The 26262-nt window shown below is 55.9% G+C and overlaps 4 protein-coding genes across 11 annotated transcripts; all 4 read right to left on the bottom strand.

The window, feature by feature from the left end:
• Positions 1–9: 9 nt before the first annotated feature.
• Positions 10–2825, bottom strand: PAGR1 (PAXIP1 associated glutamate rich protein 1). The gene is made up of 3 exons (XM_041747530.1): positions 1972–2825; positions 1710–1792; positions 10–426 (listed from the first exon to the last, which is right to left on the bottom strand). The coding sequence occupies exons 1-3, from the start codon at positions 2451–2453 to the stop codon at positions 227–229; spliced, it is 765 nt and encodes a 254-aa protein (XP_041603464.1). The 5' UTR covers positions 2454–2825; the 3' UTR covers positions 10–226.
• An 8-nt stretch (positions 2826–2833) lies between these two features.
• On the bottom strand, positions 2834–7182 carry PRRT2 (proline rich transmembrane protein 2). 4 transcript variants are annotated; one of them, XM_041747528.1, is made up of 4 exons: positions 6714–7182; positions 5066–6030; positions 4540–4672; positions 2834–2913 (listed from the first exon to the last, which is right to left on the bottom strand). In XM_041747528.1, exons 2-4 carry the CDS (start codon positions 5966–5968, stop codon positions 2861–2863), a joined length of 1089 nt encoding a protein of 362 aa, XP_041603462.1. In that variant the 5' UTR covers positions 5969–6030; positions 6714–7182; the 3' UTR covers positions 2834–2860. The 4 variants fall into 4 exon arrangements, with proteins under 4 accessions (XP_041603462.1, XP_041603461.1, XP_041603463.1 ...); XM_041747527.1 differs by having other exon boundaries at positions 2849–2916; XM_041747529.1 differs by lacking the exon at positions 2834–2913 and adding an exon at positions 3109–4372 and having other exon boundaries at positions 6714–7173.
• Positions 7183–7948: 766 nt separating this feature from the next.
• On the bottom strand, positions 7949–13646 carry MAZ (MYC associated zinc finger protein). Of its 5 annotated transcripts, XM_041747523.1 has the most exons (7): positions 12977–13646; positions 12243–12329; positions 11308–12164; positions 10843–10906; positions 10401–10572; positions 9367–9590; positions 8922–9057 (listed from the first exon to the last, which is right to left on the bottom strand). In XM_041747523.1, exons 1-6 carry the CDS (start codon positions 13010–13012, stop codon positions 9388–9390), a joined length of 1419 nt encoding a protein of 472 aa, XP_041603457.1. In that variant the 5' UTR covers positions 13013–13646; the 3' UTR covers positions 8922–9057; positions 9367–9387. The 5 variants fall into 5 exon arrangements, with proteins under 5 accessions (XP_041603458.1, XP_041603456.1, XP_041603457.1 ...); XM_041747524.1 differs by lacking the exon at positions 9367–9590 and having other exon boundaries at positions 7949–9057; XM_041747521.1 differs by lacking the exon at positions 12977–13646 and having other exon boundaries at positions 12243–12537.
• A 142-nt stretch (positions 13647–13788) lies between these two features.
• KIF22 (kinesin family member 22) lies at positions 13789–26211 on the bottom strand. The gene is made up of 14 exons (XM_041747520.1): positions 26142–26211; positions 21850–22045; positions 20221–20348; positions 19975–20129; positions 19540–19749; positions 19230–19460; positions 18946–19099; positions 18699–18834; positions 16267–16435; positions 15583–15751; positions 15129–15196; positions 14175–14387; positions 13999–14058; positions 13789–13909 (listed from the first exon to the last, which is right to left on the bottom strand). The coding sequence occupies exons 1-14, from the start codon at positions 26197–26199 to the stop codon at positions 13862–13864; spliced, it is 1995 nt and encodes a 664-aa protein (XP_041603454.1). The 5' UTR covers positions 26200–26211; the 3' UTR covers positions 13789–13861.
• Between the last annotated feature and the right edge of the window lie 51 nt (positions 26212–26262).

Genomic DNA, 26262 nt, shown 5'->3' with positions numbered 1-26262 from the left:
AGGAGAAAATAACTTTGTGGTTTTTTTTATTCTAGATTCCAAAAATTCAGCCCAGGTCTCCAAATAAATGTTCAACAGAAAGCATAAATATACACACATGTCCTCTTTCTGGCAAGGTGCGGCATTGGGAGCTTGGGAGCTCTCTCTTGCCCAGTTCCCAGTGCCCAGAGTTAGGGAAGGAGAGCCCAGAAGGTATAAGCTCTGCACGCTAAAGGCTGCAAAACACTCAATATTTCCGTTGCCGGGGGAAGAGTGTGCTCCCTGAGGACCGGAGCGGGGGGCTGGTGGGGCTGGGGTCCTCTGAGTCCAGGCTGAAGAGATCCCTGCCAGTACGAAGGATCTGCTCCTCCAGCTTTTTGTGTCGCTTCATGTCTGAGAGGACCTTGTCCAGGCGGGCCTCCCGTTTCTGGCTCCGGGCGGAACTTCCTGGAGAAGAGGAAGGTAAGAAATGTGGACGGGAGTGAGGTGCTGTGCTCCAGACCTGCCTACATATTACTCATTGCTTAGAGAGCTCATTAAACAGAGATTTTCAGGTCTCTGTCACGGAGGTTGTAGGGTTTGAGGTTGGGCCTCAGATGGGGTAAGCAGTAAAGGGCTGACTTACAAGAAGGAGCCAGTAATGTGAAAACCAAGGTAAAGATATCCAGGCAGGGGAAGAGCAAGTGGAAAGGCCCCAGAGCAGGAACAGGGAGGTTTGTTCAAAGGGTATAGAGAGCTGGGGTATGACAGGGAGAAGGAAAGTTGTGGCCCAAGAAAGGACTCTGAGGCCATGATGAAAGTTTGGATATCTTAGGTCAAACGGAAATAAATTATCTTTGGAAACTTTGGCGGCCCAAAAAAAGTCAGGGGGAGTTGTGGTGTTTGGATTCCCTCTTGATATGCTCTTTCCCCCAACAATGGAATCCTTTGGAGAATTTTAAACCAAGTAGTGACATGATTTATATTTTGAAAGGATCATTTTGGTTGCTGAGGATGGAAGCAGGGAGGCCAGTTACGAGCCATGGCAAATATCCAGGGAAAAGAAATGATGGCTTGGGGGTGCCTGGGTGGCTTAGTCGGTTGGGCTTCTGACTCTTAATTTCAGCTCTGGTTGTGATCTCAGGGTTGTGAGATCCATCCCTCAGGATGGGTTCTGGGCTGGGAGTGGAGTCTGCTTAAGATTCTCTCTCCCTCTGTCTCCCCTGCCCGCCCTCCCCATGAATGTCGTCTCTAAAAGAAAATAAAGAGAAAGAGAAATGATGGCTTGGATGAGGGTGTGGTGCTGAGGGTGGAGAGTAGCAGATGAGCTTGGAAATGTGGAGGCAGGGCTAAACAGGACTTGCTGCTGGTTTAAATGCTGGGGTGAGAGAAAGAGAAATCAAGAATGGCTCCAACAGTAAATTCCAGGAAGGCACTTGGAGTGTGAAATCAGGTCAGATTAGGAGATATACACAGTGGTATAGGGATAAGGATGGAGAAGACTTGAACTTCTAGGGAGATGGAGATAAAAGGAATGGGAAGCATGATAGAACCATCTGTCAGTCTCATAAAGAAGACAGGGTATCTATCCAAGCTGTTAATGATGGCACCGCTTGGTGAATGCTCTCTCCTGCAGCTACAAGTTGTGTATAGCAATCAAGGCACCAAACACAGGCCTCTCCTCAGGAGTCGCCTTTCAGGCTGGTGGGAGTAGAGGTCCTTTACCTCCCCCCTACTCTCCCCCTTTGTACCTGGGGTGCGTCTCCGGTCAATCAGGGAGTCCTTTGGGGTCATTGGCTCATCGTCAAAGTCAAATTCTGTAGGCATGTGCGGTCTGGGACAGGTGGACAGAGTGAAAAGTGAGGGTGGTCTCCCCAAACACCCTGGCCTGAGGGTCTCCCCCTACACCCCTTGCAACCCTCTACTTTCCATGCTCCAAGGTCCCACCTCCCCTCCCAATTTTCTCTTGGCACCAAGAGAGCAAGCCCCAGCAACAAAGTGTTGTGCCCTCACTTTTCCTCTTCCTCTTCTTTGGCTTCAGGCTCCTCATCCGATCTCTCCTCTTCACTCTGGGCCTCAGGAGTGGGTGGCCGGCGGGGCAGGATCTCAGCCTGAAGCTCCAGGGTACCGTGGGCAGCCAGAAGTTCATAGAGCCGCTGGATTTCGGAGGGGGGAGGCATCCAGGCCTGCCCATCTGCGGGCAGCTCCATCTCCTCATCGCTGCAGGGTACGCACCAGTCTTCGGATTCTCCCTTGGCATGCTCTTCCCCTTCGGTGCTGGGGGCTTCTCCCTGCACCTCCTCGACCCCGGGCCCCTCAAGCTCGGTCTCCTGCTGGCCTCCTTCCCCCTCTTCCTCGGCTTTATTGGCCGAAGCAGAGGAGCCTCCGGTATCCTCCACCGCCAGAGCTTGGAGGCCAGAGGTCACCTCCCCTTCTTCAGACAGGGGCGCCGCCGTGGTGGCCGAAATGTCTCCATGACCACGAACAAGGGACATAGGCTACTAGGGGAGGGGCCCTGCGATGGTAGGAGATGCAGGAATACTAAACCAGGGGGGGTCTCCCGCCCCCCTCCCCCGAGGGATTGGGCTCCCCAGGAGTTCACGGAATGTCTCCAACCGGGCTCCAACAGCGGTCCCAGCGACGAGACCGCCGGTTCCCAGGAGGGGGCGCTGAGTCCCCTCCAAGGACCCCGCCCCACGGATCCAGATCCGGTACTCCGAGATTCCTAGGGACCAGCGGAAACCACTTTCTGGGCCGGAGAGGGGGTGGAGACGCTCTTCTCGCCTTCACACCGCTCCTCTCTACACCGGGACCCTGCGCCCTCTCCCCACACCTCGCAGTTCAGCCACCTCAGCCGCCGTACGCACCTGGAGCCAGGACCCGCCTCTCGGGCTGCGCAGGGTCACGGTACGCAGGCGCACAGAGATGGCGCGGAAGGCTCCGCTTTAGCCAAAGCTACTTAGAAAAGGAAAGCAAGGGGAGGATTGCACATGCGCAGGTAGGCTCGGGCACAATTGGCTTCGACCCACAGTAAAGATGGCCACCGGGACGACGCATGCGCATACACCCAGCAGGCTCTGCCCGAAAGGGGGCAGTACCGTGGTCCCCGGCGGCGGACAGACGTAAGGACCAACTGAGGCTAGAGGCGAGTCTCATGCAGTCTCCGTTTATTGGTGTTTCTGACTCATGCAGCATCCGGCATACAAAAAGGGAGAATCTGTTTGATGTATCCTTTTTTTTTTTTTAAAGACTTTTAGTGTTTTTCCAACGCCTTTTTTTTTTTTTTTTTTTTTAAAGAAAACAAACCCCGCCAACTCCGAAAGGCATCGTAGCTCGGTCCCCGCCTCCCTAGCGAACTGTCGCGTGCAACAAACCTCCCTAGTCCTCTTGGAAAATAATTATAGAGCTCCCCGCCCTTCACTCGCTCTCTGCATCTAGGAGCTTTGGTCCTATTTCGGGGTTCTTTCGTTACAATGCACGTGAATGACCCCAGCCCCGACGCCTTTAAGAAACTCGCAGAGCGAGTTTAAAAGCCCAGTCGGGGCGAGTCAACTCGGGCTGATCCGAAAGGGTCAACAGCCGCGCCCCTTCCTCCTCCCAGGTGCGTGCTCAGAACCGAACTAAGCAACGGGGCGCGACACCCCGCACCAGTTCCCAGACAAGACCTGGCTAGCCAGCTCTGCGACCCAGAGGCGCCCTGGGGGCGTCATGACCTGGGTGGTCCCAGCAGAAAACAGTCGGAACGCGGGCAGGGGAGCCCTCCCCTGACACCGCTGCCCTCCCCCAGCTGCTCTAAGTGCTGGAGTTTTTGCAGAGAAAACGGTGGCAGGAGGGAGGAGGAGAGGATCCTGAGGGGGGATAGGAATGCTGAGGGGAGAGGAGGCAGGAAGAGGAAGGGGGCAAGGAGTGTGGAGGGGGAAGGGGAGATAATAAAGGGGAGAAGGAAGAAAGGAATGGGGAAGGATGCCAAGACAGTGAAAGTTGAAAGGGGGACACTGGGGCAGAGGTGCAGGGAATTGGGGAAGTTGGGAGGAGTGCAGGGAGGCTGGGGGGGATGCAGGGAGGCTGAGAGCAGAGAGAGTTTGGGAGACGTTCAGGTCAGGGAGATTTCCAGAAGTGCAGGAAGGTTTCTAGAAGTGCAGGGGCAAGGAGTCCAAGGGCAGGGGGATGCAGGCAGAAGTGCAGGGAGGGTGGAAACAGTGCAGGGAGAAGAGAGGCCTACGGTTGGCACAGGAGCCTGGCAGGATGCAGGAGCAGGAAAGAAGCTGTAAACAAGGCCGCTCAGGCTCCCTTGGTCCCTATGGGTGCGGGCCTGGGCCATCGACTGGGCTCCCCCCAGGGGAGGATGGGCCCAAGGCAGCTCCCAACAGGAAGAAAAGTCTTGGAATGCAGGGCAGAGCCCCTCACTTATACACTGTGGGAGAGGAGAGGGAGGGACAGACAGAGACGGTGGTGGGGAGAGACAAGGAGAGACAAAGGAGAAGTAGGGAGGACAGACAGGAGAGAGCAGGGGCAGGGGTTAGTAAAGCTGCCCTTGCCAACCCTTCCATTCCTCCCGGCCTGTCCCAGACCCCCACTCACCGCCTAAGTTGATGACGCAGGAGGCGATGATGATGAGGACCCCCCCTACCAGCGCCACGATGCTTAAGAGCTTGGCCACGCGGCCCAGACGCTGGGCCCCATCCACGTCCCCCTGCTGCAGGCTGTTCCGGGACTGGGGTTAGGGTGAGGGGTGGGGCACCATGGGCCCAGGTCAGGAGAAGGCAGCCCAGCAGGGATCAGGTGAAAGAGTTGTCCAGAGGAGACGGGCAGGCCCCGTGGACAGTGGTTAAAGGAGGAAAGAGGGTTGGAAAGGCAGGGGGAGGAGGGCAAAGGTCAGCAAGGCTGGGTAAAACGTGTCTTGACATCCCTCCCACCTGACGGGGTAGGGCAATGGTGGCTCAGACGGGAAAGTCCTAGGGAGAGGCTAGAATAGACCCCATACTTGGGAAGTGAGATCCATGCAGAGAGGAGAGGGAAGGCAAGACTACTCCTGGGGTTTTTGTCCCAGTGCTGGCAGGAAGCTGGGAGCCACAGCAGGCCTGGGCCAGGGTCCCATGGGGCTCACCATGACAGCATAAGCGAAGGCCACGATGTTGACAGGCCACATGGGGCAGAAGCAGGACAGGATGGCGAGGATGATGTAGTCCCGAGGTTTCTGGGTGCCTTCACCCCCCTCCACCCCAGACCCTGCCAGTTGGGAGCTGGGGTGGCGGCTCAGGCTACCTCGGGGAGATCCTGGGTGCCCACTGTGAGCCCTTCCTATTCGGTCCTCCTCAACCAGCTGCTGTAGCACTCGTGGAGGAGCCCCATTGGCTGGGTGGGTTTTTGTTGAGGGTGGCGAGTGAGGCTGGGGGGCTGGGCCCTCTTCCCCACCGCCAGCCTGCAGTGGAACCACTGCCCCATTCTCTTGCTTTTCCCCCACACTCTCAGTCAGGACCTCAGGGGTGGGGTCCTCCTGGGTGGGGGGCTCTGGCTGAAGATCTGACTTGGGGGTGGGTTGGGAACCTGGCTGGCAATCTGGCTGAGGGTCTGACTGGGGGTCCAACTGGGGAGCAGGCTCTGAGGCTGGCTCAAGCGGGGCCACAGACCCCAGATCGGAACCCTGGTCTGCAGTGACCTCTTTATTCACTTCTGGTTTGGGTGCTGGCTCTTGGCATGCTTCTTCAGGGCTAGGGATGGCATTCGATTCCCCTCCTGGGTTTGAGCTGAGGTCTCTAGCCTGAGCTGTTTCTGAGACCCCAATTGGGGTCTCTGTGGTTTCTGGAGCCAGCCCAGCCTTAGCTTCTGAGTCCACAGGGGCCCCAGTGATGTCTGGGTCGGGCTGCAGGGCCTCTGGCTCATCTGGGACCCCAGCTGGGACCTGGAGAGGGCCAGTTTTGGCTTCAGAATGGCCAGGCCCTTCTCCTTGGGTTTGGGGACCCTCTTCTATCCCCTTCATCTCTGAGCCCTCAGAGCTGCTGGCTGCCATCTTGAGAGGGGAGTGGGGAGAGGACCTCGCTGGAGAGGCTGGAGCAGCAGACAGCAGCAGTCCTGAAAGAGGAGGAGACAGGTTTGATGTGAGACGGAAAGAGGTGGCTCTCAGCACTGCAGCTGGAGAGGGCTATGCTGTCTTAGGGCCAGCCTTGCGCTGCCGCTGGGGAGAGGAAGAAAAGTTGGGGTTTCCTTTGCCTTGGGGTGGGACATCCCTGGGGAGGAGTGCTCTGCTCAAAGTCTGCTTGGAGAGCCCTGGGAAGATTAACCCTTTTGTAAACAGGACCCTCCCCATGGTCTCTTCCTGGGTCTCCCCGACAAGATCCAGACTCTGAGATTCTAGCAGATGCCCCAGCACCCCGAAATCAACAAGCTGTGCAGACGCTCGTACACTCCGACAGGCAGACAGGCACACCGGGCAGAGGACCGACATTTACATTCCACTCCCTCTGCATCCTCCCTTCCTCCCTGGGCGCCCCGCCGGTGTTTTCTCACTGCGCGTCTGGGGCGCAGACGCCCCCGCCCCTCCCTGGGGGAACTGGGCTGCTCCTCTGAGCCCCTTCTCAGCCCCTCTTGCAGGGATTCCCTCGCCCCCGGGGGACGGCGCCTCCTCCTCCCATTGGCGTGGCGCGCCCAGCACCACCGGCCAGTCCGCCAGGCGCCTGCATTCCGGTGCAACCCTCCCGGCGTCCGCCGTCTGTCCGCGCACTCCTACCCGCAGCCTCTGTCCATCCCCGTCTCACCTCGACGCCGGCCTCGAGACTGTTCCCGCTGCTGCTGCCACCGCCGCCCCGTTGCAGCAGCCGCAGCCCGGGAGGGAGCGAGTCAGCGAGCGAGGGAGGGAGGCGGCGGGTCTCCCCTCCCCTCTGCTCGTCCCCTCCTCTCGCTCCTCTCAGGTCCCCTCCCCTACGCTCCGCTGCTGCCGCGCACCGCCCCCGCCCCTCGCTCGCCTCCCGCCCCTCCCGGCCAGCCCCAGGGAGCCACGCGTGCCAGGCCCCGCGTTACCCGGGCAACCGGCCGGGTAACCACTCGCACCCCCTCCCTGCCCCTTCCCACGCGCGCCTCCTGGGGGTGCCCCCTTCCCAAGCCCTGGGCCCCTCCCGCCAACGGTCACCGGGGTGTCCTGGCAGAGGCGGGGGGCTGGGGGAAACGGAGAGGGGTCTGCGAGGAGACAGGACCTGTGAGACAGGCGGGACCCGGTGGTGGCACTCCTACAAGCAGAAGGCGGGGAGGGGAAATGAGGCAAAACTTGGGGAGGCTGCTCCAAGGAGGAGCAGGGTGGGGTTTTAAGAAAAGGGAGCCTGCAGTACGGGAAGTCCCTCTACCCTCGAGGAAGCAGCAGCATAAATGGGTGCTGGAAGGCTCCCGGGTCCCTGGAGCAGGGCTCAAAAGGGAATTCCAAGGCCGAGGCTGCAGGGGCAGTCTGGAACAGGAGGGGGCTGGGGCCCTGGAGCCCCGTAAATGCTGAATGGATCACACCAAGAGCGAAGGGGACGGATCGGGGAGGAATGTAGTTCTTCTTGGCACCCTCAGGGCTCCCAGTCCCAGGGCTGACTTCCCCATCCTTTCTGCAGCTCCACCGCCCACTGTCACCTCAGGGCCTTAAGGGTGTGCAGGTATTCGGCTGGGGTCTGAGCAGCAGGCAGTGTGAGTCGGGAGAGCAGCATTTTTGTCTGGTAACTGTTGGGGTTTCTGACCCTGGCCTCTTCAAACCTCCAGTGGCTATTCTGGGACTGCCCAGATTGGGTATTCTCAGGAGACCTGGGAGTCCTGGAACCTGCTCTCCAGTCACTGGAGCCTCAGCCCCACCCTGAATCAGGCTTGCAGCCACTGGTGCTGCCTCTGGTGAGGGAGGAGCCAGCGCCCCAGAGCCACACAGGGCAGGGCAAGGCTGGACTGATACTAGGCCCGCAAGAAACTCCTTGGGGGTGGGGCAGAAGGCTTGGGGAGAGCAATTCATCCAATCCAGAGTCAGAGACAGGTTTTTATTTAAAATTTATTGTAATGGGGTCCGCGCAAAAGGAGGGGGTGAAGGGTGGGGAACATGCAGGGGACACAGGAACACGATGACATGGCCAGGGCCACAGCTTCTGTCATGGGGGAGAGGGATGAAAAGAAAAGGCCAGGGCTGGAGCTGGGGTGGCAGAGGGACGGGGGAGACACTGTGACTGCATTCCCCCCACCCCCAGGAAGCACCTCTAGTCCCTGGATCCCCCCATTTACCCTGGCACCCTAAAATTCCATCTCTTGTCCTGCCTCTGGCCCTAGTGGCTCCTTCTTTTGCTCCCCTTGACTTGTTTTCCCCTGACAGATTCTCAATTAGGACGATGTTTAGGGGCTGACCCCAAACAACCTCACCTTATGAAGGTACTACCGTTGCCTTCCCTGCTTCTGCCCCTTCTCCAATCTCACCTTTTCCCCTCTCTGGGACAGAATCTCTGATTCCCCTCCTTCCTCTCCTCCCTCCCCCTGGAAAAAAAAAAAAAAAAAAAAGCACCAACTCCCCAGGGAGGGGCAGCAGACAGTAGTGGGAGGGGGAAATGGGAGGAGGAAGAGAGCAGGGACCAGGGACCATCAAGGAGGTGGCTTGCAGATCCCGGGCAGGGCAGGGGGCTACAGAGAGGAGAGGGGAGTGAGGGCAGTGGCCGCTCCTGTCCTCTGCCACCCCTGCCCACTGTCCAGGGGGCTTCAACACAACCAGGGGGACAGGTGTGTGTGGGGTCAGGTCTGATAGGAGAGAGGAGCAGGAGAAACAAATCTTTAAAACCTAGCGAATTCCCCCTAAGAAACATCTCTTCCTCCTTTCCTTCTGGAGGCTCCTTGGTTGGTGGGGAAGTAGTGAGAAGTTGGTAGGAAGAGAGAGGGGAAGAGGAGACGGTACCAAGGGACTTTCCTCCGCTTTCCACTCTCCCCACCACCAACCTGGAGCTCACCAGGGCTGGGAGGGAAGTGGCTGAGAGCTCACAGGCACCCCCTCGGCCCCAGAAAGGGAGCCCACAGCTGTGGGGGGGGCTGCCACTGCTGCTGCTGCTGCTGCCGCTGCCGCCGCCGCTGCTGCCGCCGCCATAGGACAAACCTCACCAGTACCTGCAGAGAGAAACACCAGGAGATCACAGCGCAATCCGATCGGCAAGAGCCTTGCCCCTTGCCCCAGACTCTTTCCCAGACTCCCTCCCCTGGGACACAGCCGTTGCTCACTTCCTGTTTGGTCCCCAAAGGCTTCCACCTGCATCCTTACCCAGTTCTCCTGCAGGGCCCTCTCTGTCCCCAGAAGTGTCCCTAACTTCAGTGATGGATGGGCATCCCTGGCCTTCCTGAGATCCGCTACTGGGCACTTTGAGCCCCCTCGTCCCACACACCCCATCCCACCCCCCCCAGCCATGCCCCACGCCTTGCCTGGTGGGTGCGGGGTCCCCCTCAGCAGGTGGGCTGTGGCTGGGGGGCGTCTCCCGGGACAGGGGGGGCGGCCCCCCCCAGATGGGTCTGCATGTGGCCGGCCAGCTGGGCAGGGGTCTTGCAGTGCACGCTGCACAGCTTGCACAGGATGCGGTCAGCCCGCGGGGCCTGGAGCCCGTGGTCCTTCACCGCGTGGATGCGCAGGTATGCTGCTGTGGTGAAGCCTATTGGGGGGGGGGTGGATTGGGATGGGGGGATGGGGGGGTCAGCCAGGCGGAGACCCCAGAGACGGGGTGGTTCTCCTAGGCCGGGGACGCCCTCCTCAGATGGCCCTGTCCTCCTCCCACATCCTTGGTAGCCTGGGGCCAACTACTCTCTTGGGGCTGGTGGAACACAGCCCCTCCCTAAGCTTGGGACTTGGGTGAGTGGTGTCAGCTTCTCAGCCTTGGTGTCCACAGAACCTATTTTCTGTGGCTAGGGGGACCTCTCCCGGGGTGACAGGCCACTGATTTCTAGCCACTCGAAGAGTTGACCCTCAGCAGAGACGGCTGTGTCCCCTCCCTCCAGGGCCCCATACGGTCTCATCCCAATTACTCAAGTCAATCTGTGAAGCTGTTTAAAAGCAGCTTTCTGCTACTAGGGCAGGGTGCGAGCTTGTTAATCCCCTGCCAGCATACTCCACTTGCCCCAGAAGCCAAAGAGCACACCATGTGGATGCACAGCTGAAACCCTGCCTTCCAACCCTTGGGACCTGGCTCTCTTGACTGCTCCTTGCTCCTTTCCCAAAGCAGCCGAATCCTGCTCCCCCTCCCCACCCCCAGACGCCCACTCTTGCTAGTAGCTCATCTCCTCCAGTCAAGACCTCTTAGAACTTAATGAGGTTCAGTCTTCGGATGTTGTTCCCCTTGCTTCCTAAAAGGCTCTAATAGCCATCAGCTCTTGGCTACAGCACCTTTAACCCACATCTGTGGAAGGGCCTCTGGCTTCGTCCCTGCCCTTTGTCCCTGGCCCTCCCAGCATCCCTCAGCATGTACCTTTGTTGCAGAGCTCACAGACATGGTGAGGGCCCTGGCTGTGCACCTTCATGTGGTCCGAAATATAAGCCGAACTCAGCATCTTGCCACACACATGACATGGCACCTTCTCCTCGTGTCGTACTGTGTGCGCTCTCAGTCGATCCTTCGTAGCAAAAGCTGCCTCACATTTCTGGGGAGGGGGGAGGGGCGTGGGGGTTGTCAGGAGAGTTAGAGCTTCGGAGAGCAGGGAGAGGGGAACAAGAGGTTAAAGGAATCAGAGCCTTGGGGATCTTTGATCTGTAGGAAATGGGAGTGAGATGACAAGGTCTTGAAGAAGGGATGAGAAAATGGAGTGAAAAAGCAAAAAGAGAGAAAAAGGGGGTCTGAGAGGCCGAACTCAGACAGCTACAATGAGGATCAAAATCATGAAAACCGGGACAGGAGGCGGCGGGCTTCCTACCTCACATTTGAAGGGCCGTTCTGTTGAGTGCACTTGTCTGACGTGACTGTTGAGGTGATCCGGCCTGAGAATACGTTGGGGTTGGGGGTTAGGGCCCTGGAGTGTGGACGTGCTCCCAAATCTGCCTAACTTAGCGCAACAGGCCCTTCCAAAGACGCCTGCAATTCGCCCCGACCCGAGGCTCCGGAGTCCCGGTGTGGCAGGAAATCCCTCCCCCTGCCGCAGGGCGGGCTGCTCCTCCTCCCACGCGAAGCTTTCTTACAACCGGAGGACCCACCTCCTTGGCTAAGTACCACCCCCCGCTCCCTGGTAACCGGGAGAGGCTTTCCTCCCTCCTCCCGGGGAGTGGCTCCCGGTCCCCATCCTCAGAAATCGCCTCCCTCCCCGCCAGCCAAGGCCAGGCCACCTCCGTTGCCGTCCCTCCCTCCCCACCCGCCCAGTGGGCGGCCGAGGCCCCGTGCACACCGGGAGAAGCTCTTGCCACAGTGGGAGCAGTTGTAGGGCTTGTGCACAGCGCCGTCATGTGAGCGCACGTGGTAGCTCATGCGGTCCTTGCGCTTGAAGCGCTGCTGGCACACCGGGCACTGGTAGGGCTTCTCGTCCGAGTGCGACAGCTTGTGTCGGTTCAGATGGTAGACGTCGCGGAAGGCCTTGCCGCACATCTCACAGGCGTGGTTCTTCCGGATGCGCTTCCCCGAGGCGGTCGTGGTCACCACGCCACCCGCGGCCACGGCGGCCGCTCCGCCGCCAGCACCGGCTTCTCCCCCTCCCCCGCCGGCTCCGCTCAGCTGGGGCACGCTCAGGAGACTCAGGGGCACCATGGTGGGCATCTTCATAGCACCCGAGGGGACCCGGCCGGCCTTGGCTCCTGTGTGGATGGCCTCGTGCCTCCGGAGATTGTAGCCGTTCTTGAACTCCTTGGCGCACAGGGCACAGATGTAGGGCCCCTTGCTCTTTGTCTTCTTCTCCAAGGCAGATGCGACCGGGGCCACGGCGACCGTCGAGGTTGGGGCTACGACGGCGGTAGCCGCGGCTGCGGCGATAGTGGCGGCAGAGACAGGGGGCGCGGCCTCGGCCGCGGGCGCCGACACCGGCGGGGGCGGCGGCGGGGGCGCCGGCGGCTGCTTCAGAGCCGCTGTGTCCACTGTGGAGGCGGCGGCCGGGGCCGGGGGCGCAGCAGCGACGGCGGCGGCGGCAGCAGCTGCTGCGGCGGCGGCCGCGGCGGCGGCAGACTCCTGGGCGGCGGCGAGAACCGGGAGCAAGTCCACCTGGAGGGGCTCGGCCGCCGGGGGCTGGGGCGTGGGTGGGGGCGCCGGCGCGGCCTGCGAAGACAAGGCGCCGTGTGGGCCGCGGCCGCGGGTCGGCGCCCTCCCGGCCCGCCACGGCCGGCCCCTACTCACCTGGAATGGACTCTGGGCGCAGCCCTGGGAGGCAAAGAAGCGGGACTGGAGCTCAGCCCCGACCTGCAGGGGGTTCTGGGCGTGACCCTGAGGTGGCGGGAAGGAGTTCATGAGGCCGCCCACCCCCCGGGAGTCCAGGCCCAGCACGGGGAAGGGGGGGGCCAGCAGCGTGCAAGGGAACACGGGGAACATGGCCTCGGCCACGGCGGGGCCCCCGGGGCTCAGTGGGGGCCGGGGGCGCGGGCCGCGCGGGGCCCGGGCTCGGGGCGCCGCCCCCGGCCGGCCGGGCTGGGCCGCGCCGAACGCATGGCCCGCGGGCCGCCCCGCCGCCCGCGCACCCCGGCCGGCGGGAGGGAGGGAAGGAGGGCGCCTGGCGGGCCGCGGAGCGCGGCGGCGACGGCGGCGGCGACGCCCCCTGGGTGGGGGCGGGAGGCCCCGCGGGGCCGGGGGCCGGGGGCCGGGGGCGGGGGGCGGGGGCCCGGGCGGCGGCGGCGGCGGCGGCGGCGGCGGTTGGAGCCTGGCGGGGCGGGGTGGGGGGAGCGAGGGAGCAGCCTCGGCCCCCGCCGCGCGCGCGCCCAGCCGGCGCCTCGGGGAGGGCGGGGGAGGGCGCGAGGGAGGGAGGGGGACAGCTGCGCGCGCACCGGGCGCGCGGAGGGGGGGTGGGACGGGAGGGAGGGCGGGCGGGAGGGGGTGTGGGAAGGGGGGGTGGGGGGGCGGGGGGAGGGGGTTGTTACCTGGAAGATGAAGCTGCTCCAGTTGCCGGGATCCATGGCGGAGGGAGGGAGGGAGGTGGCTCGCGCTCACCCTGGGGCGGGAGGAGGAGGAGGCGGCAGTGGGGGAGGGGGAACCCAGGGAGGAGGCGCGCGGGGCGAGCGGGAGGGGGGAAGGAGGAGGAGGGTGGGGGGAGCGGAGCACACTGCGCGCGGGGAGGGCGGGCGGGGGGCGCGAGGACACACAAGAGGCTGGAGCGGGCGCGAGCGCGAGCGCGCGCGAGGCCAGCGGGAGGGGGGAGGTACGAGAGGGACTCTGGCGGGAGGAGGGACGGGGGAGCCACCCAGCAGCCCGAGTCGCCCCAAGCGCGAGACCCCTGAGACGGCCGCTGATTGGCTGACGATGGCGCAGGTGGTGGGCGCGCGGGAGACAGGGCGGCTTCTCTCTTCCCCCCCCCTTCAAAGATTCCACCCCCCTCCTCCCTCCTCCAGCGGCCGTTATTTCGCGCGCACGCGCATAAAACCGCTGTCGTTGCTGAGCGGGAGAACAGGGGAGCGCGCGCCGGGGGTACGGATGGGGCGGGGCTAAACTCGAAGCGCGCGCCCGCCTAACGGTCGCCGTCCGCGGGCTTTCGCGTTACTTTTTTGTTTCCTTTCGGCCACCGTCGTTTCCCCCTCCCCACGCCAGCGGTTTATTTACAATCTGCCCCGCTTCGTTCCTGCCTGCTTTTCCCAAAGATGGCGCCCGAAGTTTTGCCGAGGAGCTTGTGGCCCAACCCAAGGGCAGTTATACCCCCTGGCCCCGCCCCCACAGTCCCAAGAATCAGGCTGAAACACCGGAGTAAAAATTGTATTTACACGACACGCAATTATATAAAGATTTTTTAAAAAATGGAAAGGAGCTGGCAGTCAGGAGGGGCCGCTGCGCTGGCACGCGGCGAGACCCAGGATGTTCGCCTGCAACACAGGAGGGAAGGGGAGAGGGGCATTAAAGCTGGGTGCGGGGCACAGGCTGGGGAAGGGAGGGGGCTAAGCGGTGGGCTCACCTTCAGGAATGATTCCATCTGTTTCCCGGATATGCCCTCCACGTGTTCCAGGTCCTCCACCTGGCAGGACAGCAAGGCAGCAGCGATGGGAAGGGGCCTCGGGGGTGTCCCGCGTCGCCCCTCCCACCCCACCCCCCAACTCCATTCCAGGGCCGCCGGCCTCCCTGGGCCATTACCTGGCTGAAGGGGCCGTGGAGCTCCCTCCAGCCGACGATGAGCTGGGCCTTCTTTTGGCCAATGCGCTGCAGGCTGCGCAGATCCCGGGCAGAGCCTTCGTTCAGCAGATCTAGTATTTTTTGGCGCCCACGGGCCAGTAGCTCCGGGCTGATCTGTAGCTCCCAGCAGTCCTCAGCCTTCTCCTCTGGCTCTGAGGCGTCCAGGGACTCCAGCTATGAGGCAGGGGGAGGTGAGTGACAGAAACACAGTTTGCTATTCAGCCCATGGCAGCAAACTGCTTTAGACTCCTCTGCCAAGGAGAGAAGCCTAGGCGCAGCTACCTCCCCGCCCTCCCAAGCCTCTCTTTCCCTCAAGTGTCTGTCCAAAAACAGACACACTTCTCTCGGGTCACTCTCTGAGCTGATTCTTATTGTGAAAGACTGCTAATAGTTATTGTGAAGCTCGAATGAGTTAATGTACATAAAGCACATAATAAGCTCTTAAATTTGCCTCATCTCTGAAAAGTAAAGAATGAGCTTTCTTCCACTCCTAGGAAGGCACACAAAAGGTACTTAATAAATGATACTCACACCCCCACCACATACGTCATCTCAGTTTTTAGGTAATTCTTCCAGTGTTGGTTCATTTCTTGAGTGCTTTCCCCTAAGTGACCTCTTAATTTTGTGGAGTGAGACTCAGGCTACACACTGTACCTAGTAAGTAGCTGCTGACTGAGGGAGAGCGCCAGCAGGAAGAAAGAGAAGTAACAGGTGACAGACACCCTCTCTGCTAGGTATACAGATACATACTGCATTTCATCCTAAATGCTGTGAAGTATCTCCACATTCAGAGGATGAGCAACTTATAAATAGCTGGTATGTGTTTTAACTCCACGGCCAGTGCTCTTCCCACTAGAGCTCACTAGTCTTAGCTTCTACGCTCTAAGTGTGGCTTAAGCTGCCAGCCGCTCTCACCTTTCTCTTCCGCCCTTTCTTCTTCAGAATATGGATCTCAGCATTGGGAGACGCTGCCTGTTCCTGAACTGAAGGCAAGAATCATGAGCCAGAATCATGGCAGAGGCTACTTTTCACCCTCCCTCACTTGGTTCTATTTCTGATTCCCCAGTTCCCCTCCAGCCCAAGTGAGCCTCCTCTTCTGTTGTTTCCATATGACCTTTCTTATATCTATATTTGAAAGTCTCAACTGTTACTGCATAGTAATCAGTCACATATTGTCCGTCTATCCAACCTACTAAGTGCCTGAGAACAGAGCGCACCCAAGCTCTATTTCAGGCAGTCCTCAACCCCCAACCCCGCAGTTGCAATACGGAGAGAGCACATGAGTGATGTGATGAAAGCTGTTCCATAAACCTCCTCCCTTCCCAGGCTCTATCATCTGGGCTCCCCTGGTCTCCACAGCTGAACTTACTCAGTTGTAAGGGCATCACCACAGCCTTTTTCAGGGGCTTAGCTACTGTGACTGTGCGGCGGGCAAGTGGTTGGAGTATTGCAGGAGAGGAATTCTCTTTATCCTTTGGGTCCAGAGCCTCCTGGGCCAGAACCTTAGCTTCTAGTTCTTTTTGCTTCATCTTAAGCCTCTGTTGGAAAAGATCAGGGAGACATGTGACCTAGAACCAACTTTCGGGCAGCTTGAAGGGCAGTGGTCCAGGAAAGTGAATGCAAGGCTCTGACGCACTAGCAGGCAGGGTGTGGACCAAGGAGAGAAGCTACCAGGAGACAACTGGAGCCCAGTATAATTAAGGGCTTCCTAATGATCAGGGCTGCTTGGAGGTGGAACAGGCCCCATTGTGAAACACTGAAGGGAAGGGACTGTTCAGGCAGAAAGTCCTAACTTGAGTTGGGTTTTAAGAAATGACATCCTACATTTGTTCCTTTCACTTGGATTTCCACCCCCTCACCTCCTCAAAGCTGACCTCAATTATTTTTCAGTCTGGCCACATTAAGGACATTCAAGCAGAAGCTGAAGAACAGGGATTCCAGTGTTGGGTAAAAATTGGATGCTGGTCCAGCCTTTAGTGTCCTTTATCTGAAGATCTTCAGATTGCTTTTCTAAGCCAGTAGGGATCCCAGCCCCCACCTTCCCAACACTTACCTTAATCTCCAAATCCTTCTCCTCCATTGTCTTCATGAGCACCATCCGCTCTCGTCTTGGGGTGTTCAGCCCATGGGTCCCCTGGCTCCCCTGGGAGCCCAAGAGACGGTCCAAGCTTAGGAGGCGCTCCAGCACAGCTGGATCCATGCTACTTAGCTTCTGTAGGGGGCTAAGCAGACAAGTTACTCTGCATCTACCCCTTCTCTCATCACCCTCTCTAAAGCAGCAAGACTCCCCCCATGATCCCTTAAAATGGCATATTCTGTGATTCCAGACTGGTGTTAACTTGCTGGGCAACCTTAAGCAAAGTCAGTCAGACTCTCTGGGTATCGTGCCTTCATCAGGTGAATGAGATCAATCACTGCTTGTCCAGGTAACCTCTCAGAGATGCCAAGAGATCCAATGAGAACAGGCAATTTAATGCACACCTGAGTTTCAAGTGCTCAGGCTCTAAAACCCTGCTCTGCCGGCAGTCACTGTCTTCCAACTAAGGGACTTAGTTGAGAAACTTTAGATTGAGGTTAGAAGCCAAATTAGGACAGCAGCTGGCCCCTTGTAGAGTCATGGAGATATTGGACTCTAATGCACAGACTGCGAGGTCTCAGGGAGACATGGCTCTTCATCTCTTTGCTTTGCTCTTATCCTCTAGACCTGAAAGACCTGATCCAGATTTCTCCTTGAGACAGAAGTTAAAATGCTCATCCTTTGCCGGAAAGGCAAAGACTATGACAACAAGGGCTGTGTGCCGGTTTCTCTGGAAGAGCAGTTGGGGAAAGATTCAGCAGCACTCTGAAAGCCACTGAAGACCTCAAATGCCAAATCTTCTTCCTATGTGCAGTAGGAAAGTTCTCCTCAAACTGAGTCCTGATTTAATCTGAGTATGACCATGCTTAACATTTTTTCCTTCTGTTTGGTATTATTTCCCCTCACAATTATCATTCAGTCAATTTGACACCACCTTTCCCATGAACCCCAACTTGATTGTGTACCTTCCTTCCTATACTATGAACTAGTTCCTCAAGGACAGGGACTGCCCCGTTCTTTGTGTGCAAATGTGTAGGAAGAGCAGGATCAGAAAATGTGGGTGAACACTTGAAGTCATTTCTTCCTCCCTGGCTGTCAGAGAAGCAGTAACTCCTTCCATACTGCACCCTATCTACCCTGCATCATAAACTGAAGTTCTGGGACACCTTGGTGGCTCAGCAGTTGAGCATCTGCTTTCAGTTCAGGGTGTGATCCCAGAGTTCCGGGATCAAGTCCCACATTGGGTGCCCTGCAGGGAGCCTGCTTCTCCCTCTGCCTGTGTCTCTGCCTGTTTCTCTCCCAAATAAATAAATAAATCCTAAAAAAAAAAACACCAAAAAACAAAACTGAAGTTCTCGTCTTCCCTTCCTGAATCCCTAAAGTCAAGGTCTGACTAGGTCTTATATGCCTCATCTCTGAGCTTACCTGGGATGTCTGTCTGGCAGAGACTTTGCCTATTCACATGTTACAATACATGTGCAGGGTGTAGGTTTCTCTTGAGTTTATGCACATAGGAGAGGGGACTGCTGACAGATAGCTTGAGGGACAAGATTAAGATGGGGTTCTAAGCAAGTGCGCTTTTCTGTATGCCATCCATCCTCAACGACAGTAGAGCCCTTCCATCCCCGGGAGGGGGGTGGGCAGAGTATGTACTAATCCTTGACCTCTTCAGGTCACCTCTGTTCACTAGTCTTCAGATTTAAATAGTTTAGATGCTTTATTTGGGCTTGGGTAGAAACCAGGCAAAAGTAAAACTGCAGCTGGCTCCCTAGAATTAGGGAGGGCCCAGTGGCCAGACATAGAAAGCAAGACCACTAAATGGCAGTGACTTAAGACTTCATGCATCTTTGGCCATGAGGTGCAGCTATCAGAACGGGGGAGAGGCTGCACACACAGAAGGGACTTAGTTGAGAAACTTTAGATTGAGGTTAGAAGCCAAATTAGGACAGCAGCTGGCCCCTTGTAGAGTCATGGAGATGTTGGACTCTAATGCACAGACTGCGAGGTCTCAGGGAGACATGGCTCTTCATCTCTTTGCTTTGCTCTTATCCTCTAGACCTGAAAGACCTGATCCAGATTTCTCCTTGAGACAGAAGTTAAAATGCTCATCCTTGAAACAGCTGCCTGCAAATGCGAGGTTTTGCTGCCTGCCTAAAGGGGTTGGTAAATGTCGAGGGGCTGCGAACTCAAAGGGATGGCTTCCTGCAGGGGCAGGACAGCACACCAGGGCTGGAGATTGAGCTTAGCACTTCAGTGAGTTCTGTAGAGTAGGATTTGGGGTAAAGTCAATGAGAGAGGAACCAGTTCGCAGCTCAAGGATCTGACAAACTAAGCCCACTACTGCTCTCTGCACTTAACACACACAACAGTGAAGGGAACATCCCCAGGGCCCTTCCCCTTCTGCTCACCTGAGTTTCTGGGAGGCAGAGGCTGGAGCTGCTGGGGGCTCAGGACTCCCAATTTCCTCTTCCTCAGGGCCTCGGGCTCTCTCTGCCTCTGACGGGCCTAGCAGTTCTTTCTGGGACAGTTTAATGGGTGCCAATACTAGGGAAGATGTGGGGGCAGGTCAGCCTCTGTGCTGATGCTGGGCAGCTTCAGCGTGCTGCCCAGTTTTCCAGATCTGCCCTCCACATTCTTGCCAACCCCAGTCCTCACCAGGAAGCTGTAGACTTTCATTGGTAAAAGGCCGGTTGATCACCTCCTTGGACCTGGCAGCAAAGTTGAGTGCAGAGACTGTATCTAGGTAGAAGTGTCTCTCAGGGGCAATGTTGGCAATGAGGATGCTGTGGGCTGAGCCACCCAGAGAATCCTGAGGGATTGGGCAGGGATAGGCAGATCAGACGCCCCATGTTTCCATTCCTTGACTGCTGTTCCCCAGCCTCCCAGCACACCTGAGAACGTTCTCCAGCCCCTTTTCATCCTGAGATGGGTAGCCTAACCTGCAACAGGCGAGTGAGCTTGCTGTCCCGGTAAGGTACACGAGGGAGGCCTTGGTTCAGGGCATCCACCACCTTGCCCAGTACAAAGAGGGAGGAGTTGATGGCTCCGCTTTCCTTCAGCCGCAGACCCTTGTTACCCGTGCGCCGGTTGTCCTCTGAGCCAGCCAAGTCAATCAGGTAGAGTTTACCCTCCCGCTGGCGAAATGGGGCCAGCCGTTCCCGTTGATCCACCTGGGGTTAAGAGCAAGGGCCCCCAACTTAATTCAGCCTGTAGGGGCTCCTCAGGTCCTCACCCTGTCAGTGGTCTCACCTTAACCAGGAGCACAGCATGACTGCGGGAGGAGCGCTGGTTGAGCCGGGTGGCTCCCACAGTCCGATTTCTACTGGCTGGCAGGAAGTGCCGCTCAAAATCAGCAAAGCTAGTGATGGGCTTCTGCATGAGGCCTGGAATCAGGATGTTTCCCCGACAGTCCTCTCGGATCACCAGATCTCCTGATGTGGGCTCCAAGAGGTCTAATACCTGTTGGAGCAGAGAGAGGTAGGGCCAGTTCTCTAGACACAAGCTGCTTACTTCCAGGGCATCAGTGTCTTTCTTGTGCTGGACTGTCAGAGGTATAGTATCTGCTACCCCAATCTCTGTCTTTCCAGGTCTCACCTCTTTGCTAGGGCAGAGCTTCACAGTCAAGAACTGGATCCTATTTTGTTTGACCTTTCTCTCCCCTTCCCAACCAGAATGGGGCCTCACCTTTTCCTGGTAGATCTCTAAGTAGGACATAGTGACAGAGAGGGCCCAGGGCCGGCCCTCGCCGCCCTCCTCCCTTGTGAGCTGTAGGAGATCCATAAGAGCCCGGGGTATCACTCCAGGTTGCTCTGGGCTGCCCAGCATTGTGTGCGTCTTCCCTGGGGGAAAGAATGGAGATTGCTGCGAGATCTTCCTCCCCACTCTTGAGCCCTTTTGGGCCCATACCTGTTCCCTATTTGGCTCCCTCACCTGCCCCTGTGGGCCCATAGGCAAGCACACTGGCATTCTGCCCTTCCAGCAAGTGCCTTAGGATGGGCTGTACTGATCCTGCATAGATGTCCTGCTGAGAGCTCTTCTCCCCATAGAAGGCATCAAACCTATATATAGGCAGGGAGAAAAGGAGAGAATTAACAGGGGCTTCCATTCTCACCCAGACTTAGAGGGTAATACTGGCCCTGGATTGATTGATTTTTTTTTTTTTTTTGATTGATTTTTAAAGATTTTATTTATCTGACAGGGAAGAGAGAGCAAAAGCAGGGGAAAGCGGCAGGCAGAGGGAGAAGAAGCAGGCTCCATACTGAACAGGGAGCCCAACACGGAGCTTGATCCCAGGACCCCAGGACCATGACCTGAGCCAAAGGCAGATGCTTAACTAACAGAGCCACCCAGGTGCCCCTGGGCCTCGGATTTAAAGAGTCTCTATCCCTTTTCTTATATAAGGACCTTGGAAAGCACTCACAGAACATCTATTCTGCTCCAGTCCCTGTCCCAGTGTTAGGAATACAGAGATGAGTCTGATGCCTGCTTTGGGGAGTTCTGCTGTCTTGTGGGACAAAGATATCCAAACTACTGTGATTCAGGAAACGGAGAGGAGGACACACTAGAAAGTGTAACTGATTCTGCCTGAGGAAAGAGGATTTTGACAGAGAGAGAAGAGAAAGATATTCCAAGTATCAAAAATAGCATGCAGACAAGGCACAGTGTGAAAGGGCAGGGCTTCCAGTCTTTTTCTTGACACAGTACAAAGATAAAGTAATATCTGTACATCAGAACGAAGCAGAGGATGCTGTCAATAACAAGATGAGACTCCACACACCTGCGGTCTACTCTCTGCACTCTGGCTGAGGCCACAGCAGAGGTAAGGGTTTTAAGGGGACTGTAGCCTGTGTTGGGGGAGAGAATGAGGCTGGAAAAAAACAAGACAAATTGCCAAGAGCCTAGAATGAAGTTGTCAAACTTTTTCTGTAATGAGCCAGAGAGTAAATATTTCAGGCTTGGTGAGTCATATGATTCCTTTTGCAGTTCTTCACCTCCGTCATTATCATGGGAAAGCAACCATAGATAGTATATAAATGAAAAAATATGGTTTGAATAAAGCTTTCATTACAAAGAAGACTCCTGGTCAGATGTGACCTGCAGGCTGTAGTTTGCCAACCCCCTAGCCTCTAATGACAGGCCAAAGAGACTGAACTTCCAATCTCCAATGGGGTTTTAAAGTAGCTGTCCTTGTGATTTCTGTCCCCAAATCTGGATGGTCTTCTCTCACATAGCCCAGCTGCAGCCCGCGTTGGCTGGCTGGTCTGTGTTCCTCCAAACCCTCCCACACCACCTCCCCTGACCCTAGGTAGGGCTCCCCTGCTAACAGTAGTGTGTTTGGTTCAGCCTTCGGCCTTTCCCCAAGGATCCTACAGAGGACCTGTCATAGTGGGCACCCATGAATGTTTCTGGAAGACCAAACGAAGGTGTGGGGAACAAAGCTGTGCTGGGGAAGGAGTAAGGATCATAAAGAGGCATGTGTGAGAAACCATGTGGGCAAGCAATAATGTGAGCAGCCAAGGAGGGAGGAGGAAGGAGAGGGATGGGCAGCCTGAACCTTACTGGTATTTGAGAGTCTCCTGGTGGTTCCTCCAGTTGGCAATCTCCAGGGAACAGCTGTCCAGGCCCCGCACACAAGGGGGATCACATGCTCCAGCTGTCCCATCCACAAATGGCCGCAGCCGCACAGCCACCCTTACTCGGGCTGGCGGTGGGCGCCTACCAGCCCCCACCTTGCTTAGCCGACAGCGACCAGCTCCTAGAATAGAGAAGGTAAGTTTTTAGGCATAAAATGTGGTGATGGCACAGAAACAGCAGGAGCCGGCTTTGCCAGAGGTAACGGGAGTCTTGCAGGAAGAGGTACTTGATACAGTGAGTTCTGAAGGATGAATAGCAGCTTGCCCAGGGTAGGCCGGAGGCTGGAGGAGCAAGATTATGTAAAGGTTGGGGAGTGCAAACCATATTGTGTACTTAGCAAACGTTAACATTTATTAAGCACTGACTACATGTCAGGTATTGTTTAATCTTCACAGTGTTCCTGAGGTAGGTTCTATCTGTGCCATTTTACCAATGAGAAGCTGAGAGAGGTGCAGTAGCTCTTCGGAGCACCTCAGCAAGTTATTCCTGGGGCCTGTGCCCATTACATCTTGTTTCATAGGCCACATTTTGTCTCTCTGCTCCTCAAAAGAATAAGCAGAGCCTGAAAACAAAACAAAACCTCAGCATCTTAAGTAGACCAGAGACCCTCATAACCTGGACAGAGGGGCAGGGAAAATGAACTGGACCTGGGGACACCTTGGGAGGGCCAGAGGCCCCCAGCTCATTTCAGGGAAACTCTTTCTACCCTGGCTATACTGTGGGTATTCCCAAGCTTAGTCCCATTTCTTTCCTTGCTCTACAAGTAGGTCCAGTGGGATGTAGATTGTCAGGCTTACACAAATAACCTGTAAGATCTTGTTAAAATGCAGATTTTGCTTCAGTCCCTGAAGTGATGCCAGAGCTTTTTTTTTTTTTTTTTTTTTTTAAAGATTCTGGATTTCTAACCAACTGCCAGATGATGTGGATGCTGCTGGTGGGACATGCTTTGAATTGTCAAGGTGTTGTAGACCAGCATCTTCTGGAGTTATAAGGATTAAAAGAGTTGACATTTGCCCCCACCCAAAACCAGTCAATGAACTGCCTGACTTTTCTGTTTTTTCTTTCTTTCTTTCTTTTTTTTTTTTATAAGATTTTATTTATTTATTCATGAGAGACACAGAGAGGCAGAGACACAGGCAGAGGGAGAAGCAGGCTCCATGCAGAAAGCCCAACCTGGGACTTCATCCCAGAACTCTAGGATCACGCCCTGGGCTGAAGGCGGCGCTAAACTGCTGACCACTGGGCTGCCCTGTCCTTCTATTTCTTATCCACGGGTTATAATACATACTTACATGTACATGTATGTATACCCAAAATCATTAATGACGGTTTTCTCTTGATGGGGACTATGTGAGTTTCTTTTCTGTTACCCAGTGCTGTAATATTTGTATTAAAAAAAAATAAATAACTCTGCTCACTCTAATTTCTGCCAGTCTTAAATGTTTTTCCCGAGCTCCTTCTATCCTTTCTCTAGCACAGGGTCCCTCAACTATGGCACTATTATTTTGGGCTGGATAACTCTAATAAAGCCATCCAGAAAAAAATAAATAAAATTTAAAAAGCCATCCTGTGCATTGTAGGATGTTTAGCACATATATACCAGTAGCATTCCACGTGCCACTGCCCCCCTCCCATAACAACCAAAAATGTCTCCAGATATTAAAAATGCCCCCATAGGGAACAAAACTGCCTCTAGTTGAAAACGACTACTCTGATTCATTTCATGGGTATGGTCATCTACTTTCTTGGCTTTAATTACCATTTTAATGGTAATTAAAATTGATGACTCCTAATCCACACCTCCAAACCAGAGCTCACTCTCAAATTTAGGATCCAGGTTCCAGCTTGCCCTGACTGACACCTCCTCTGACATCATTCTCAGGTACTTCAAACCCCACCTGTCCTAAACAGAACCCTTCTCCATCTCTCTGCCACCTGGTCTTTCTATGTTCTCTAGCATAAATGAATGGAACCAATCCCAAAGATGGGGGTCTTCCTTAATTAACTCCACCTTCTCTCTCTCACCACCTAAGTCAGTTACTCATTTAACACCTGTCAACTCTGCCTTGTTAAAAAGATTTATTTGAGAGAGCGAACTCGAGCAGTGGGGAGGGACAGAGGGACAAGCAGACTCCCCACTGAGTAGGGAGGCTGTCATGGGGCTCGATGCCAGGACCCCGAGACCACCATCTGAGCCAAAGGCAGACACTTAACCAACTGAGCCACCCAGGTACAATTTCTGCCCTTTTTTTTTTTTTTTTTTTTTTAAGATTTCATTTATCCATTCATGAGAGACACAGAGAGGGGCAGAGACATAGGCAGAGGGAGAAGCAGACTCCCTGTAGGGAGCCCGATGCAGAACTTAATCTTAGGACCCTGGGATCATGACCTGAGCCAAAGGCAGATGCTCAACCACTGAACCACCCAGCTGCCCTCCTCCCAGTTGTCTTTTTTAAATGAGTCCACTTCTTTCTAGAACCACCGCACAATCTTTGCAAAGTTCATCATCATCTCACCAGTCTCCCCAATGCTCTCCCTGTTTCCAGTTGTTCTCTCTCCACTTCCTCCCTTCCTTCCTTGCACTGTAAGCTCCAGCTCTCAGCCATAATGACTTTCCTTTAGTTCCTACAACATGCCAAGTTCTCTCACAGCTTTGGGCGCTTGCACATGCTATACTCTCTCCCTGGAATATCTACTTTATCACATCCCTCCCCTCATATGACTGACGTAAAAATACCTTACCTCTTCTAAAAAAACCTCTTGTAAAATTACTGCCCCACTACAGTATACCCATGGCTCTGGCTCTCTCCATCCAAGCGCTCATCATACTCCACTGTAGCTGCAGACTTGTCTGTCTGCTCCACCTAACTGAACTCAGAGAAAACAAGTCTTACTCTGGTCACCTCTATACCCCCAGTGCCAGGCACACAGTAGCTCTCAAGAAGTATCTGCTCAACAAATTGAGACTTGATGAATGAATTAACATAAATCATTGGCTTGTTTATTTCCTGTTTTCAGCATAAAAGTGGTTCACGTGCCGTTCCTGTCCCAAAGCTCACAGTCTAGGGGAGAAGAAGAGTTCTATGTAAACAACTGCTTTTATAATACAAGAGTCTAGGGACGCCTGGGTGGCTCAGAGTGTGATCCCAGAGTTCCAGGATAGATTCCTACATCGGGCTCCCTGCATGGAGCCCGCTTTTTCCTCCGCCTGTGTCTCTCATGAATAAATAGATAAAATCTTTCAAAAAAAAAAAGAGCAGAGGCTCTAGAGTAGGACTTGCCTGAGCACAAATTCAGACCCCAATATTTACTAGTCATGTTAACTCTGAGCAAGCTATTTAACCCATCTTCACCTCAGTTTCCTCATCTGTAAAACAAGGACAACAGCCAACAATCTCATAGCATTGTGTGGCGATTAAATGATTCATCACCACAAAGTGCTTACAACTATGCCTGGCACCTAGCAAGCGTTCAACATGTGCCTGACATTCTGCTAAATAGCTCTGTTTTTCCCAGGGCCTGACAAACAGCAGGGGACTCAATCAATTACTACCGTCCCCACCATAATCACCGGCCAGAACTCAGTGTACAGGAAGAGAGCAGAGACATCTGTAAACAAATATGCACTTACAAGATTCCGAATGTCCCAACAGCCTTTCCAACCCTAAAAGGGCACTGACATACACGGCTAGACCCTTATTTCCCTGGTCGGGGACCTCAGCACATCTAAGGCGGTCAACTTACACCCAGCTGCGGCCGGTCTGAACCTCGGCCTCCCTGCATCTCCCCGGGATCTCCTCTCACTTAAACAGCACGTCAAGAACACAGTCAAACGTGCATCCAGCTTCTTTCTTTTGGTCCTTACGGTTCAGTGTCACCTACTTTTCGCTCACTCATCTCCCGAGATGGGATCACTGTCCCCATTCGACAATAAAACTGCGGCTCGCAAAGGGCGGCAAAGTGCGCTAGGCTCAAACAAAGCTCTATAGTATCGAAACCGGGTCTTAACACGGCCCCCTGACCCGTGCGGAGAGCTGGAAACAGTGAGCAGGAAAATGCGAGCGGGGCCGGCCCGCTCGGAAGTCCCACACTCCCACCTTCCCCTCCCCGCGCCACTTCGGCCTCTCCGCGACAACCCACAGAGGCCGGACCAGACTCCGGGCGTTACCACACCAGGCTCCAGACTTTGGCACCCCGTCCAGGCCGGGGTGGCGTACCTGAGACCGCCGCCGCCATCTCGCGTCGCCTGAGCGGCGCGGCGCCCCCCGCGTCCATTCCACTCCCTCCGTTGGCCCGCCTCTCCTATTCGAATTTCCCGGTGCCCCGCCCCCTGTTCTG

This window comes from Vulpes lagopus, chromosome 3 (assembly GCF_018345385.1).
Source record: "Vulpes lagopus strain Blue_001 chromosome 3, ASM1834538v1, whole genome shotgun sequence".
NCBI lineage: Eukaryota > Metazoa > Chordata > Mammalia > Carnivora > Canidae > Vulpes > Vulpes lagopus.
Note: the sequence above shows the minus strand (reverse complement) of the source record. Positions and strands in the feature narration are given on the sequence as shown.

Coding starts and splice junctions, on each gene's coding strand:
- MAZ (XM_041747521.1), bottom strand. CDS start 12,434: ATGTTCCCCGTGTTCCCTTGCACGCTGCTGGCCCCCCCCTTCCCCGTG. Junction 12,165..12,242: donor GCGCCCAGAGTCCATTCCAG/GTGAGTAGGGGC, acceptor TTGTCTTCGCAG/GCCGCGCCGGCGCCCCCACC. Junction 10,907..11,307: donor TGTGGCAAGAGCTTCTCCCG/GTGTGCACGGGG, acceptor ACGTATTCTCAG/GCCGGATCACCTCAACAGTC.
- KIF22 (XM_041747520.1), bottom strand. CDS start 26,199: ATGGACGCGGGGGGCGCCGCGCCGCTCAGGCGACGCGAGATGGCGGCG. Junction 22,046..26,141: donor GATGGCGGCGGCGGTCTCAG/GTACGCCACCCC, acceptor TCTCTATTCTAG/GAGCTGGTCGCTGTCGGCTA. Junction 19,100..19,229: donor AGCTCACTCGCCTGTTGCAG/GTTAGGCTACCC, acceptor CCAATCCCTCAG/GATTCTCTGGGTGGCTCAGC.
- PRRT2 (XM_041747526.1), bottom strand. CDS start 5,968: ATGGCAGCCAGCAGCTCTGAGGGCTCAGAGATGAAGGGGATAGAAGAG. Junction 4,673..5,065: donor CCTTCGCTTATGCTGTCATG/GTGAGCCCCATG, acceptor CCCTAACCCCAG/TCCCGGAACAGCCTGCAGCA.
- PAGR1 (XM_041747530.1), bottom strand. CDS start 2,453: ATGTCCCTTGTTCGTGGTCATGGAGACATTTCGGCCACCACGGCGGCG. Junction 1,793..1,971: donor AAAGAAGAGGAAGAGGAAAA/GTGAGGGCACAA, acceptor CACCTGTCCCAG/ACCGCACATGCCTACAGAAT. Junction 427..1,709: donor TGACCGGAGACGCACCCCAG/GTACAAAGGGGG, acceptor CCTCTTCTCCAG/GAAGTTCCGCCCGGAGCCAG.